Source organism: Crotalus tigris, unplaced genomic scaffold (assembly GCF_016545835.1).
Source record: "Crotalus tigris isolate CLP2741 ecotype Arizona unplaced genomic scaffold, ASM1654583v1 scf7180000023598.3388751, whole genome shotgun sequence".
In the NCBI taxonomy this organism is placed as follows: domain Eukaryota; kingdom Metazoa; phylum Chordata; class Lepidosauria; order Squamata; family Viperidae; genus Crotalus; species Crotalus tigris.
Window position 1 is genome coordinate 2,391,257 of NW_024100068.1, and position 15,446 is coordinate 2,406,702.

The 15,446-nt window shown below is 39.2% G+C and overlaps 1 protein-coding gene across 7 annotated transcripts in view; it reads right to left on the reverse strand.

The window, feature by feature from the left end:
• Nucleotides 1-11,068: 11,068 nt before the first annotated feature.
• DAAM1 (dishevelled associated activator of morphogenesis 1) overlaps nt 11,069-15,446 on the reverse strand; it is a 195,181-nt gene continuing 190,803 nt past the window's right edge. For 5 of the 7 annotated variants that reach the window (XM_039319563.1, XM_039319564.1, XM_039319562.1 and 2 more), the window contains 2 exons: nt 13,584-13,754; nt 12,557-12,766 (listed from right to left, as the gene is read on the reverse strand). In XM_039319563.1, coding sequence (XP_039175497.1) covers nt 12,557-12,766; nt 13,584-13,754 — 381 coding nt within the window. Of the gene's footprint in view, nt 12,767-13,583; nt 13,755-15,446 lie in introns of all 7 variants that reach the window. The other 2 variants (XM_039319566.1, XM_039319568.1) reach the window with 1 other exon arrangement.

A 15,446-nucleotide genomic window follows, 5' to 3' on the forward strand; every position in this document is an offset into this window, starting at 1 on the left:
AGCTGTGATGAGTTGATCTTGCTCAACAAACCGCTGGAATCTCTTCTCATTTTCCTGCTACAACCTTTTATATTCACAAATGAGGATTTTTCTTTTCCCTTCCTACACCAGGAATGGGAAGTACATTTTCTGCACAAGAATAATCCACAGATGGGCTAGGTTTTAACTTCCAGAATCCAACATATCTGAAGGGATTTGAAGGATAGAATGGTTGGAGCAATTGCTTGGGATACCCGCTGCATGATGATTGAGACCATAAGCTAGATCATTTTTTGCTCAAGTGCTTATCTTTTGTATAAATGTGGCTTTAGAGTTGGTGTAAATTCCTTGAATGAAAAGAATTGGGAAGGAAAGAAAAGAGGGCCCTGGTCCTTCCATGATTCAAGGGGAAGTCACCTCAAATGTTGGCTTGAGGGTGTGTGAAGGATAGCAACCAATAAGAAGCACAATTTTAATCATCCTTCATATACTTTAGAGATTCATTACATGTGATAATACTATCAAACATCCATATCTGCCTATCCCAGGTCCTTGGGAAGCACTCAGTGCATGGATAAAAATGCCAAATCCAATCTGAATATTTGGCTGATTGTGACAAACCATAATAGCAAATACATTGTGATATCCTAGGTTTTTGGGAAGAACTTGATGGGTTTGAAGGCCAATCACCAGCTAAAGAACTGGCAGTGTGAATTCAGATTGTTGTGAACAGAGGATAATAATTTAGCAATTTATTAAATATGTATGCCATCCAACTCTCAGTAGCTCTGGGTAGTTGACAACAATAAAAGAAATTACAATAAAAATCAATAAAAGATAAAAGATGGCAAGTGTAACAGGCCAGATGATATAAAGGAAAAGGATCTCTCCTTTCCTCTTCAAAGGTCTGGATGAAGAGCCACGTCTTCACTGCTATTCTGGGAAAATGTTCCAGGGAATGCTAGAGCATCTATTTCCAGGGAGACATGCATGTTGAATTGTTGCCTACTACAGCACAGGATTAGGGAAACAGCATTTCACTGTCACACAATCTCTTCTGTTACCCCATCAAATGCTGGGTTGTAAAGACATTTGCATCACCTCCATTGATGTTGTTATTACTAAAAATAATTATTAAAAGACCCAAATGAACTACAGGTAGTCCTCAACTTACAATAGTTCATTTAGTGAGCATTCGAAATTACAACTGCACTGAAAAAAAGTGACTTGGACCATTTTCACCCTTAGGGCCATTGCAGCATCCCCATGGTGACGCCATTTATATTTGGAGGCATGACAACTGGTTCATATTTATGACAGTTGCGATGTCTCGGGGTCATGTGATCACCTTTTGCGATTTCCTGACCAGGAAATTGAGGATTCCCTATATTTTAAAAAGACCAACAGGGCTGAGAGATTGTTGCCTTCTCCAGTAGATGGCAATGCTGCTTTTGTATAGAAATGGCATGAAACCAAGCCTGCACAACCTTGCTTCCATTAATTTTCCTCTCTCCTCTCTCCTCTCTCCATTGGGACACACAATCTTCCAAGTCTTATTTCAACCCAGAGGATTCTCCTGAGAAAGTAAAGGAAGTTATGAAGGAAATCAGCTCATTGTTTAATATACCTTTCTCCTTAGCATGGGCTGAAAGAAAAACTCAAGGACTCCTGTAAAAAACCCTAGGGATACATTAAGCAGAGCCTCTTTAGGTTAAATTTACAAACAGAGAGTTGGCAGTTGCTCTGTAAGCAAGCCAGAAAGAAGATCCACTCTCAGGTTGGAGGGCTTCCGAGGCCATATCAGCCTTTTCTTCACTCTCAAGATGAAATGTACCAGGCTTCACTCTGACAATTTCTCTCCTGGCTCCCTTTGCTGTTAATCAGGGCAGCAGGATAGAGTCATTGGCTTCATGCACACTGCATATGAAAAAGGAACAAATTGTTTACACTGCACATCTACCCGGTCAAGCTAGCATTAGAAATCTTGTGCTACAAACATGGCTGAACATACTATTATCTATATTGTATTTGTATTTGTAGAGGATCCAACAGCATCTGCAGCTTTCCTTGACTGACTACTCAAAGACAACTAAGAGTTGTTTTTTTTATAACTGCTAGAAACAATTATAATTGCACAGCATTTACAATCCTTTACACTTGGCACCCACTGGGAATGTGCATGGTTCAAAAAGGATTTGAAAGAAGTTCTTGGAGACATTGTATGAGTATAAGCACAGCATCTCTCTGTTAACCGGTAAACAGCCCTTCTTTTTCAGACTTTATCATGAGCTTATGAAATATTGTTGCTTCAAAGAATCCACTTACCTCTTAATGTTTTGGAGGGTTCATAAAATCACAGACTTGTATTGCAAAGTTATAGAGTTGGAAGGGGCTACCAGGGCTAACCCAATACTCATGTGGAAATCTGGAAAAAAAAAAAAAACTACTGCAGAGAGGAATTGTGCTCATGGGAGAGGCAAGGCACCTCTTCCAAATTATGTTGATTATGTGCACAGAAAGCTATAACACAGAGGTCCCCAACCTTTGGGGCACCAGGGACCGGTTATGTGGTGAGATGTTTTTCTGCAGACCGGAGGGGGGGCATGCTTTTGTGTACTGCCTGCATCCCGCGGATGGGACTTTTCTTGTTTGTGTAGACCACATGCTGGCAAGCCGTGTTCTGGAGCTGATCCATGGACCAGGGGTTGGGAACCCCTGCTCTTCCCTCAAGAAAAAGAAATTGTGTCTCATCTCCAGTTGAGAGAGACGTTTGGCAGCAGAGAAAGTCTTCCAGAATTTAACAAGGGATCTGGAAGGCATCAACTGGACTTGCCAATGGGACGTTGGTGTTTCTTGTGCCTCAGAGAAGAGCATATGCTTTGCTTACACATTTCCAAGTAAATCAGTGGGGGGAAAGCTGCTTGGGATTCTATATAGCCACAGCAAGACTGATCAGCTAGTAAAAGCAATGACCTATGTCTGTTTTTAAAACAGCTTTCCTTAACCCAGCATTTGCAGATGTATGGGAACCCCAGAATTCTCATACAATATGGACTACAATAGTTGGGACTTCTGGGAAAATTTACATATTTTAGTCCCAATGTGTCTCAAGAACAGCTATTAGGAAACCCTGATTTAAAAATTGCAAACAATGGATGGAACTTTTTCTCATTAGTGGGTAGTGATTTTTCTAAATAGATATTATAATAGATGTTACCAATCACATTATTAGTTGCCCAGTGAAAGCAATAATGGGTTGGATCTTTCATAGAGTTGCCTCTGCCAATCCAGCCGGAGGCGGAGAGAGGGGGGGAGAATTAAAATAGTTTTAGCTTTTCTTTCTTCTTCCTTAAGAACTTGATAGTCTTTGAACACAGGGTCCTTAAATTATGCAATCTAAATTCATTACAAAAGGTAGTGAAATGTGAGAGAGAAGCACTTGAAATCAATGTGAGTTGCCATTATCTAAAGTTTATAGAATCTATAGAAAGATAAAGATGATGATAGATAGAGACAGATAGATAAACAGACAGTCAGATAGATAGATAAAGAAGAAAAGAGAATAAAGAAATTAGGAAAACTGGTGGTCATATGTGGGAGTTATATGCCTCAAAAGACAATTTAGGTAGTTAGGCTTTATTTAGCGTGATGCTGGATTTTAAAGAACGTGAACTGTTTCTTCTCTGCATACATAAAAGGATCTTAGAGATTCTAAAATTGTATAGGGCATTTGTGGAAAAAGAACCCCTACTTAGCTATAAGAAAATAAGAAACTTACACAGAGTCATAAGATTAGGGTGAACAAATACAGTTGATAAAATAAGTATGTATAGGGATCTGAGATCAGGGAAAACAATTCCAGACCTTAAACTTAACTCGCCATTCAGTGATATTGATAGACTCTAAATAACATAGTACAGTTCAGAATGATGAATGAATTTTCATTTTGATCCAAGTGTTTTAGGAACACAATCAAAAATTTGCATAGAGGCCGTTTCTATCATCTAAATAGATCTGATTTACACTAAGAAGAAAAAAAAATAAGCTACATTAGGTCATATGGCTTATTGTAAAAGTTTATTGAAAATCTATTGGTTGATTGATTAGATTTGTAAGATCTCCCAGTTCAGATACTGACTCTAGGAAGCAAGGATTTTGTTTTCTCAGCAATGATAATAAGTCCAAATGCTTATGTTGTAGATAGAATATCTGTAGTTTCAGCCACAAAATGTGTGTGGCTCTCAAAATTGTTGTGCTAGCTGGGTTCCTGCTCTCATTAGTCTCAGGAAGTTAAACGATTGGATCCCACCCAATATCTTGATCCAGAGCTCTTTAATGAGATAAAATCATTCTGCTGCATTCCCGGTGCTAATGGAAGAGCTACAGCAATAACATATAATTGATTATAGGTAGTCCTCGACTTACAGCCATTACTTTGGTGACCATTCGAAGTTACAATGGCACTGAAAAAGCGACTTATGACTGTTTTTCACACTTATGACTGTCGAAGCATCCTCATGGTCTTGTGATCAAAATTTAGACGTGTGGCAATTGACATGTATTTATGATGGTTGCAGTGTCCCAGGATCATATTTCTGCAACCTTCTGACGAGCAAAGTCAACAGGAAAGCCAGATTCACTTAACAACCATGTTACTAACTTAACAACTGCAGTGATTCACTTAACACCTGTGGCAAGGAAGGTCGTAAAATAGGCCAAAATTCACTTCACAATTTGTCTTGCTTAGCAACGGAAATGTTGGGCTCAGTTGTGGTCATTAAGTCTTTATGAAAGACAGACCAAACATCTGTATGTGCCCATCAATGGGCGTGTGAGTATGGTCACGAGAGCAGATGTATGCAAGCCCTCTCTCAAATCCCCTCCAGCTCCTTTTGCAGCTTTGAGGGCCAAAGAGGGCATTTAATAATTTCATTGGTTTACGTCAGAATATAAAGGTTCACCATGCCTTGTTCTACTAGATCTCTTCTGGGAAACCTCTGGCACACTCTCTTTCACTTCCCCCACCATAGCAATGCACAAATAATGCTACTGTTGTTCGGCAGCAGTGGGTGTTCCTTCTATTTTCTCTTCTAATTAAGGTCTGAGATCTGACCTACTTGTGCCAAAGGAGCTTTTCTAGGAGAGCGGTTCCACCCAATGAGATACACCTATCTTTGCAGAAGAGCCAGAACTGCTTCGAGAACCACACACAGCGATGACACTCAGCTTTCATTCCAACAGGTGTGGCGTTCCCAAGTGACTCATTTGATTTGACTGAACTTTTGCAAGGCCTTTGGAACACCCAAAAGGCAAACGAAGATGCCTTAGTTAGCCAGACACCTGCTCGCTCTAGGCTAGCAATTAAAGAATACTGCAGGAATGCATCCAAAAGCCAAGGAAATCAGTGTGGAAAGGCTAGACTGCAGAAGGCAGCGTGCATAGCCAGGAATAGGCAAAAAGAAATTTAGAATTGGTTAGCTTTGTAATGAAATCTAGCATCCCATCAGTCTGCAGCTAATACGCCGATACCACAACTTGCGGCAGATTTAGTACACTGAAATAGTTCCCACGGTATGCAAGCTTGTTCTGTTTTGCTCCCAAGTTGTGGTTGTGCTCAGCTCCCACTTTTGTAAGATCTCCTCAGCTGGTCTTCTGGCATCATACATGTGATACCTTCAGACTTTTAAAAACCATGGACTTCCCCATTTTCTTTTGCTTTTCCTTTTAACTGCTTCAAATCCCTTGTGGATGTAAAGTCAGTCTCAAGTGAAATGTTAAAATAACCAAGCAAGTAGACAAACATTTGTCCGTGGTGTAACCATTTATGGGTTCCCGATACACCCAGAGAAATTAAAAACAAAAATAAATAAGTAGCAATAGCAATCCTAAAGGACACCAACCCTGACTACTCTTTGGAAAGACAGATACTGAAGCTGAAGCTCAAATACTCTGGCCACCTAATAAAAAGCGAGGACTCTTTGGAAAAGACCCTGATGTTGGGAAAGATTGAAGACAAAAGGAGAAGGGGATAAGATGGTTAGATAGTGCCATCAATGCAATAAACAAGATTTGTGCAAAATCTGAGGGATAGTGGAGGACAGGAGGCCTGGCATGCTATGGTCCATGGGGTCGCAAAGAGTCAGACACAACTTAGTGATTGAACAACAGAAAATAGCAATGCAGCCCATGGTTTCAGGACTGCTGTTATTAGAGATGTTCAAACTGCCCTGTCGATGATTTGCAAACCAAAGCAGCTGTTGACTTCTGCAAAGCTTCCTAGAGCATGGTGATTGTTGAATTACTGAATAGTCGTTATCAGGGGAAGAGGATTTCTTTATAAATCCATCTAGAATAGTGTCTGTCCACAGCTCAAGCAAAGTCACCCAGATAATTCCCAAGCATTTATTTCAGTGGTTCTCAACCTGTGGGTCAGGACCCCATTTGGGGTCAAACGACCATTTCACGGGGGTCGCCAAACAACGCAGTCCGCCATTTTTTCCCCCTTTTCCTTAGCTGTGCTACTCCCTTTTATTCTATTGGCTTTTGAAAGCCAATAGAATAGACTCTCTTGAATAGAGTCTAATTCTATTGGTCAATAGGATTTGTCCAGGCTGTCTCTGCCCTGCTGAGCCCGCCAAAAGTCCAATTCTGCAAACGGTGCTGCACCAGTTGAGTAGTCCTCGACTTACGACCGGTTGGGGGTTGCGGCATTAAAAAGGTTGAGAACCACTGATTTATTTCATGCCTTTTAAGGTACCAGGACCGTGTGTTAAATCTGGAATACTTAGAGAAATCTTTTTTTTTTCCTATACGTTTCCAAAGTCAAAACAATGGACTTGATCTAGATCAGTACAACTTTTCAATACAGCAGATTCAACCGTACTATATAATAGTGGCATATTATTCTCCCACGGCTGCTTTGTGTTCCATGAAGATTTGTTGGAAATTTTTTTTACAGTGCTCTCATCCCTCATCAGCTTAGTTCATTACAAAAATGCTGAGCATTTTCATTTTCAGCCTTGGACTAAACAAACCACAATATCCTTATCAGTTCATCATTCACTTCAGTTCTCATATAATTTTTAAAAGTTCTTTTTGCATGTTTTCTATTCTTGCTATCAGAAAGGCTAAAAATAGAAATAATAGCATTTTCTCAGGGACTCTATTATTTCTAATTGCCCATCTATATACTGCTGTAGATAATAACCAATGAGATATTTTTATTGCTAACCGTTATTTTGTCTGTGAGGTTTCCTGATCAATATTTGAAAAGGAGGCCTTTGGGAACTGGCCTGAGCTTTTAAAGAGAATACAAACATCTATCTATGTCCATCTTTCATCATCTTCTTCTAAATCTTGTAGTTAGCTAGCTACATTTAAAACCAACATAGAAAGAAACTAGAGAGTTAAAGTTGGTTGCTATTTTGGCTTAAGGTGTATGTTTACTCTAAAAGAAGTCCTGGATAATTCACTGGAACTTACTCAAGGTCTTTCCTATGTTTAGACAGTTCCCAAACCAGGATGCAGTGAAAATATATAATTATATACTTATGGCATGATATTCCTAAATTGAATAATGCTTGGATACAAATTTGATGTAGCAAACACCTTCTTCCAGAGTTGCATTTAGTTTACCAACTCAAGGAAATGTAGTCTTAAATCTTTTTTTCCCCTCTTTTTCTTTGGAGACTTTCTTCAGAGTGTCTACAAAAAAAGATGAGGTCTGCAAAAATAACTGCTGAGATATTTCTTATTTCCCCAACTTAGGTCTAAGAGTACATTTCCATGGCTCTTCAGATACTCTTAATTCTTTTATTTTTTAAAAGTCAAGGTGTGCAAAACATTTTAATCAGAACTAGAATCCTAGTTTGGATGTGGCCATTTAAGTCAAGGCAAGCTATCTGTTTGGCAAAAGATTTCAAATTAAAGTATCCCTGGTGGACAGGTGGAAGGACAGCTTATCTCTGTTCTATCAAATGGTTTTTACTTTTTTAAGTGGAATTTGTCTTCTTATTATTTAAATCCCTAACTCCATGTCCTGGACTCCGAAATAATGGAGAACACCACTTGATCTTCTACTGTGTATCAGCCATTCAAGTATTTGAAGAATGTTATCCTATTTCCCAACTCAGTCTCCTCAAGGCTAAGCTGTCTAAATTTCATCAATTTATCTTCATAGGATTTAATTTGTAATCCTATAGTTTTCCTTACAGCTCATTTCTGAACTTGTTCCAATTTATCTAAATCTTCAAATGGGATGCTGAGAACTTGACACAATATTCAAATAAAGTTCGTTAAACACAAAATGAAATACTAAACCAAGGAAAAACAAATACATAAAAACCTGCACACCAAGACATTTCAGCATAAATGAGATGTATGAATTATACTGAAATAGTTTTTCAGTGCCAGATGTAAAGTATATATTCAGAGATACTGAAATATATTTTTACAATTTCTAGTTCCATGAGAATGCTACACTGGACTTGTGCAATTCAAGACTTGGGGTGGGGAGTATGTATGGTTTGAAAAACCATTTTTCTATAACAGAATAAATTATGCTTTTCTTAGGATAGGTCAAAATGTTATTTCCTGTATTTATTGGGATAGCAGACCAACAATATACTTGGGAAAGATGTAGCTATCAAATCTTTGTTTAAATGTGTGTTGCTTGCATGTTAAATGTCATAAATACATCCATCAGTTTGTTTTAAAATTTACTCAAGTATAAATGATACTGAATATCCTTAATTTTATGTATACTCTTTATTGCATATTGTTGTTTTTCTTTAAAAAATGTACAGTCTTGTAACATACACATCATTTCCTGCTAGCTAAAAACATCTGTGTATCTAAGATCCACTACATGGTTTGCTACCCCTAATTTACCTAGTTTACAAACTATCACTTTTTTTCCTCTCTCTTTTTTGGCATTATTTTTTTTAATTACACACCCAGGAGCAATGCAAAGAGGAAAATTAGAATGAAAATAGAGTGGCTACTTCCACCAGCACCAGTCAAAAAATGCAATTTACAACAAATGGCACGTGGTTATACCTGTACATTTATTTAAGAAAACAAACAAGAACAAAAAAACCCTCTCACACAAGCACAAAGAATTGGAAATGCAGCCTCCCAAATAAGGCTTGTTGCAGATCAAGTTTGATTTGGAAGCACAAGGACAGATCCTTGCTTCCTTTGCTTTGTAATCTGTGCAGTAGAGATTGCAAGAAATCCAGGGAGATCCATTAATCCATTCTACAAACAGAAGCCAATTTCCCCTTGAAGATATTTTAACATTGCTAACAGCACAACACAAATCAGTCAGTTGTCTCAATTTGATACTTGATGTACTAAATGCCAAAGAACATTTTTGGAGTGGTGTGGATTGGGTAGGGGCAAAATCCTACATGTGATGTGCTTGACCAATGAACCCAGATTTATTCTGGATCCAAATAAAACTCTGTGTTTCTTTTGACTGGTCTTGAACAGAGCAGCAATGAGTATTACAGGGTTTTCAAGCCCTAGAAGTGAAATTGCTCTGTTTGTTTAACAAAGTGTTTTCCTATCTTGGTAACTTTAAGATATATGGGCTTCAGTTCCCAGAATTTGTCAGCCAACTATGGGAGTTGAAGTCCACATATCTTAAAGTTGCCAAGGCTGAGAGCTTTAAGGGCTTCCACTTTAATTTGCACTGAATTTCACTTTCATCTTCTGACTAATCCTCCTCTCACTTACAGTAGGATGATTAAACACGGTAAGCTGATAAGGACTCTCCCAAAACGTGTGTCTATACAACATGCACACAAACCTCCCTACTGAAAAATTATCTAAATAATTTTCCAGCTTGTAGTGTATTTCTGGATACCTCCACTGGAAAATTCAAGCACTGACTCAGCAGTGTTAATCTGCACAATGCTTATCTGTAGGTGTCCTGGGTCACCGGCAACATCTCTGCTGGGATGGGTGGCAATCATATACACTTGCATTATGTCTACTTCATGTAAATGGCTTTCTGATGGGAATGTGAATCGGTCCTGGGGGGTGGAGGTGGGGGCTGGAAATAAAGGTACTCACTGTTCAGCAAGACTCTTTCTATGGTCAAAGAAAGGTGCTGAATTCTTAAATGCCTATTGGATTGCAGGGCTGGTCTTTAAGAGGAGACTGAACGTCACAGCACTTTTCTGCTCCTTTTATATGCAAAATATGCTGGCTTTGCCTTTATTCACTTTTCATTTTAATGCACCCTCTGATCTATCTGAGCTCTTTCTCATCATCAACACCCTAAAATCATATCTAATCCAATTTCTTCCATCTATAAATACAATATATATATATAAAAGAGAGGCACTTTAGTTTAAGTAACAGTTATGACCAACTTGGATGCTTTCTCCTGGAGCAAAGCTTTTGCTCATCTGCTCTCTGCAAGGACTCAGATAATCAGCATTCTCACTCTTACTGTTTTGCAAGGTATTTGATGAGCCATCCAGGTGTACAGTTTATTGAAAAAGGCTGCAGTTAAGAAAAATGACATTTCAAAAAGAAAAAGAAATACATGCACGTGCCTACATACACACACGCACAAACAGATCTCTCTGACAGCTCTCTGTGGTGTGATCTTCACAGCTTTCAGATTGCAAAAGGATCTGGGGATCCTGGCAACAAGAACTGTATATTGTACAAACTAGTTTTTATACAAAACCACACATTTGTTTTACAGTTCACATGAGGAAAAGTGCTATTCCAATTCCCCAATCAGTTAGCATCTTTTACTAGTCCCTCCCCACCCACCCCCAAAAGTTTCAAACAGCATTAACTATCTAGTGCAAGGACAAAAAAAAAAAAAAAATAAAATCAACAAATCCCTGTTCAATTTCAGGTAACAATATGAGGATGGTAAAAAAAAGCCACACAAGAGAAATCCCACAAATAAATAAAAGAGGGGAAAAAAAGCAAAAAGTAACAGTCTTCAATATTCTCTATAAGATTAAGCCACGCTATAAAAAAATTGGCATTTTAAAAACATTTTCCAATTTCTTTGTATTACTATTGTTTTTAAATTATTAATTACTCCCTGAGCAATCTGATGTTTTGTTTTTTTTTTTGTTTTTTTTTTTAGATTTTGGATTGATATCTTTATAGGTAACTCTGCTTAACACTTCTGCAAGAAAAACATGAATAGCAATATAATTTTGAGGGAGGGGGAAGCTTCCTGCTGTTTTTCATGATACATTTGGTCCTTAAATCTCTCCCCTCAGCTCTGGACTTCATCAATGCCTTTGACCAAACTTTGAAATAAGGGTAAACTTTGAAATAGGTTTTACCTATGCTTGTTCTACAAAGGCCTCTGTATGCTGCCAATCAACCCAAGGCCATGGATGGGATCATCAGGAGAGGACATTAAACTCACTGCTTAGTAAGAACCATTTTTATGGAAGCAGTTCTCAGTTAAACTCTAAAAAACCCCGAGGCACTACATTCACTTGGTCTGCTCCTGGTACTGCTTGACCAAAAACCTAGCTCTGAAGACTTTGGTGGGCATGTGTGGAGGATTAAATATAGTGCCAATATCTGCAGGTATGCTCCAAACTCCCCCCCCCCCCAAGGCTCTTCTGGAATCACTGCTGATTCGACAACTGTTACAAAACGGAACTGGCCCAGAGTAATTTCTGACCTACATTTACAGAGAATATAGTTTGTCTTGTTGGACAGGGAATCAAAACAAAACAGAATGAACACATAGATTCTTGGATCCATTTTTTTCAAAAAGAGAGAGCACTCCCCCCCTCCCCAATTCCCATTGGTCTTCAATAAGAAAACAAATTAATTCTATAGGTGCATTATTACAGTAATGAAAAGCTCCCCAAGGAGTCCAAAAGTGCTGGGAAGGAATGAAAAAGAGAGTTTAGGGAGTCAAGGGAGCCAGCACAAGAATTACAAGGGATGTTCAAGTTTTAGGTAATAACAGACACAGAAGATAGATTTTTCCGAGCAATACAGTTCAGGCTGAACAAAAAGAGTTTCTAATGGACTTTTTGCCACTGTACTCCCAGCAGTGATGAGTCAGTCAAGGTGGGTCCATCCGGGTCAAGACGATCTCAGGTCATCCTTCATGACTCTCTTCCTATTTTCCCCTCAATATCGGCATCAAGGACCCCCAATAAGCTGAGGTAAATGTTACTATTCCGCCTCCCTCATTTCCCCCTGGGTGTTTCTGCCTCTTATCAGTCTCCCTCTCCAATGTTTGTGCTTTTGAAATGGAGAAGCTGTGTGTGGAATGCCACTATAATTGATAGGAAAGAGAACATTCGTTAAAGCAGTAGCAATCATGCGTGCTTACAAATGTGTCCACGCATACACACACCCTTTTGGTCTCCAACCACCCAAAGAGATTTGTATATACAGCACATATACACACCCATGCTTCCTTCAACACCCGCTCACGCAGACATGCAGGGTGGGGGAGGAAAGATGCCACTGTGTGACCACCAAGGCAGAAGGCAAAAAAGACCAGGATTTACCAGATTATTGGTCAGGTTTTTTCCCCCCTAACACTCTAAAAAAGTGAAGACGATGTTCAAAAGTTGAGCTTTGTGATGGGTCTTTCACGACTCCCGTCTGCCAGCTGATTCGTGATGCGTTTGCGATTGCGCTTCAATTTAGAAAGGTCTTTGTCAAAAACTTCTCCAGACCTTAAAGCGGAGACCAGGTCATCAAACTCCCCACCTTCTTCGCTATTTTCTTTTGCCTTCCTAGCCTTGCGCTCTCTCTCTCGCTGCTCCTTGAGCTGGAAGAGAAAAAAAAAAAAGAGCTTTAATTTCCACTTTGCAGCTATTGAAAATCCTGAGAACAAGCTGCAGGTGGTCTCACACATGTGTGAAAAACACTTCAGCTAGTGAAAGTCTGCATGTTCCAATGCAGTAACAAGGTGCACTCAGTTCTATCTGGAAATATAAATGTGTTCTTAGAAAGCCCTTGCTTCAAATCCAGGATGAGTGGTCACTCTCTGGGCTGGCTGAGAAAAAAAGCTCACAGTGCACAACACTTCACATGTGGAACTGTGATTGAAAACAGGTGTTGGAGCAGAATGGTGATGTCCGAGGGAAGGCACTTGGTTACAGATTCACAGACCAGGGGGGCCATTAGAGCAAGCTAAAGTCAGTGGAAGATCCCACATACATGCAGAAGGGCCTAAGTCAGGGGTAGGCAACCTTGGCTCTTTTATGACTCATGGACTTCAACTCCCAGAATTCCTGAGCCAGCCATGCTGGCTCAGGAATTCTGGGAGCTGAAGTCCACGAGTCATAAAAGAGCCAAGGTTGCCTACCCCTGGCCTAAGCAAAGAAAGTCCCCATGGCTCCCAATCAAAAGTGGCAAAGGTAATTTTTTGCTGGAAGCTTTGGGTGCTTCCAAAGATCAATAGATCAACTATCCATGCTACTCTTGCTGTGTTATTACAGAAGTTTTCTGTAATCTGATGTTGTCTGAATGCCACCCAATGCATCTTCTGCTGGCAAAGAGAGCTGAAACTCAACACTCTTGGAAGATACTAACTAACTTGGGGAAGACTAGGCAACTGGATGTAGAAGTTCTTATTGTAGTACCTGAGCTTCCATGCGTGCCCGTCGCTCTTCTTCTTCCTTTCTCTTCCTCATGTTTTCATTTTCTTGTTTCGCCTCATTTACAGCTTGAAGGAACTGGTCAAAAATTCCAAAGAACTCATCTGGTTGTGTTTTGCCAGAATCTTCTCCAAAATGCTTCACTGCCTTGAAAAACTAAAGGAAGAAACTAGTAAGCTTATTGAAAATTCTCCCAGATTTATCCTTTTTCAGTCTAAGAAAACATCGGTTTAAATACAGGAACATAGTTCCAAGCTTAATTCTCTTTCATATTTTCCTTCACACAAGGCCATGCACAGTAGAAACTGAAAAATTAATCCATTATGGCAAGTCTGGGATCCACAATCTTTGGGAACTCAAGGAATATGTGTGGCATTTTGTTATCAGGTTGTGAGCTGATATTGTCGTAAGTATAGATAATAATGAAACACCAGCTTAGAAGAGGTGAATTGCTACTCTGTCTAATATCTGTCCCCCCCAAACAATTCTGATCTTACTTTTAACATTTTGGAAGCTGGGAGAGGATACATATAAACAAACACTGAGTTGTCGCTTCCTCCTTATTTTTATTTTGTAAGCATATCTATTGGCCTTAAGCAAAATTTAAGATCCTTCTGGAAATAAAGATGATCCTGGATCTAATCATTTTGGAAGAAAAAAATAATGTAAATAAAATTCCCATGGTTTGAGTGTAGTGTTCTTGCACATATTTAGGTTGGAAGGGGTCAAGGGCTGCATCTGAATGTTGCATCTTTCACTGTTCAATCTGAACAAGCTTCGGCGGTCTGCAGCTTCCTATCTTTCTATTAAACCCTATTTGCAGTGGTGCTACTAGTACATTCTAGGAGAGAATCCTGCCCTTAAGAAAGTTTTGGGCAAACTCAAAAAACTACTCTCTGAAGTCACACATTCACAATAGGGCAAGGTTGCTTTATGGTCCAAGTCACCATCTCCTCCCCTCCTTTCAAACTCTGGCATCTTCATGTACTTGAACCCACCATGTCCTCACCAACTTCCCCTTCCTTGGTCAAAGTCTGGTAATGTGTCTCTTCTGTACTGAATTATTCATACCATTTTGGAATTGCCAAGAAGCTGCACCTCTGTTTTTGTTTTATGTCCCTTATTGTCAAGTTTCCACCACTCCCTCTTTTATTAACTCAGGGGCAATAAATCCAGAATTCGATATCAAAGATATAAACCTCAAATACATGGACAGGGAAAGTGAAAACTTGTAGTTTCAACTTTGCTTTGAAGATTCATTCCTATTTGCTATTTATTATTGCCACATGCTTCAGTATTGGAACCGAATGTGCTAGGAAAGTTTTGGAAAAGACATTTACCCTCCCCTGCTTGGCTTTTTTTTTTTTTTTTGAAATAAACTGAATTTGCTTAACAAGAAACTTTTCAGCCCACAGGAATGAACACTCACCCCCACAAGTTTACCTGGAAATGGTAAGTACTACATTGACTACCAATAGGCTTGTGAGTACAATTTGAAATGCAGTTTGTAATCTATGAAATTCTTTAGGGTTTGGCAACTAGGTAGCTATAGATCATATACTGTATGCCAATGTATCCATCTGATACATTGGCTCACACGAAGAGAACAGAGAGCCCATGATAGCAAGAAGATTATCCTGCTATGTCCTACTCCATGGAACCAGATGTCCACTTTACACCCTCCTTTATAGTTTTCTGAAGGAGAATCAAGATGGAGATCTTCCATAGAGCTTTTGATTGTTGAAGAGTGTTATAGTGGCTCTATTTTGTTTGGAATGGGGTTGCTTGGAAGGGGGTTGTTTGATTTGATTTGATATAGTTGTATGATGATGGGACTCTCTACGAAGT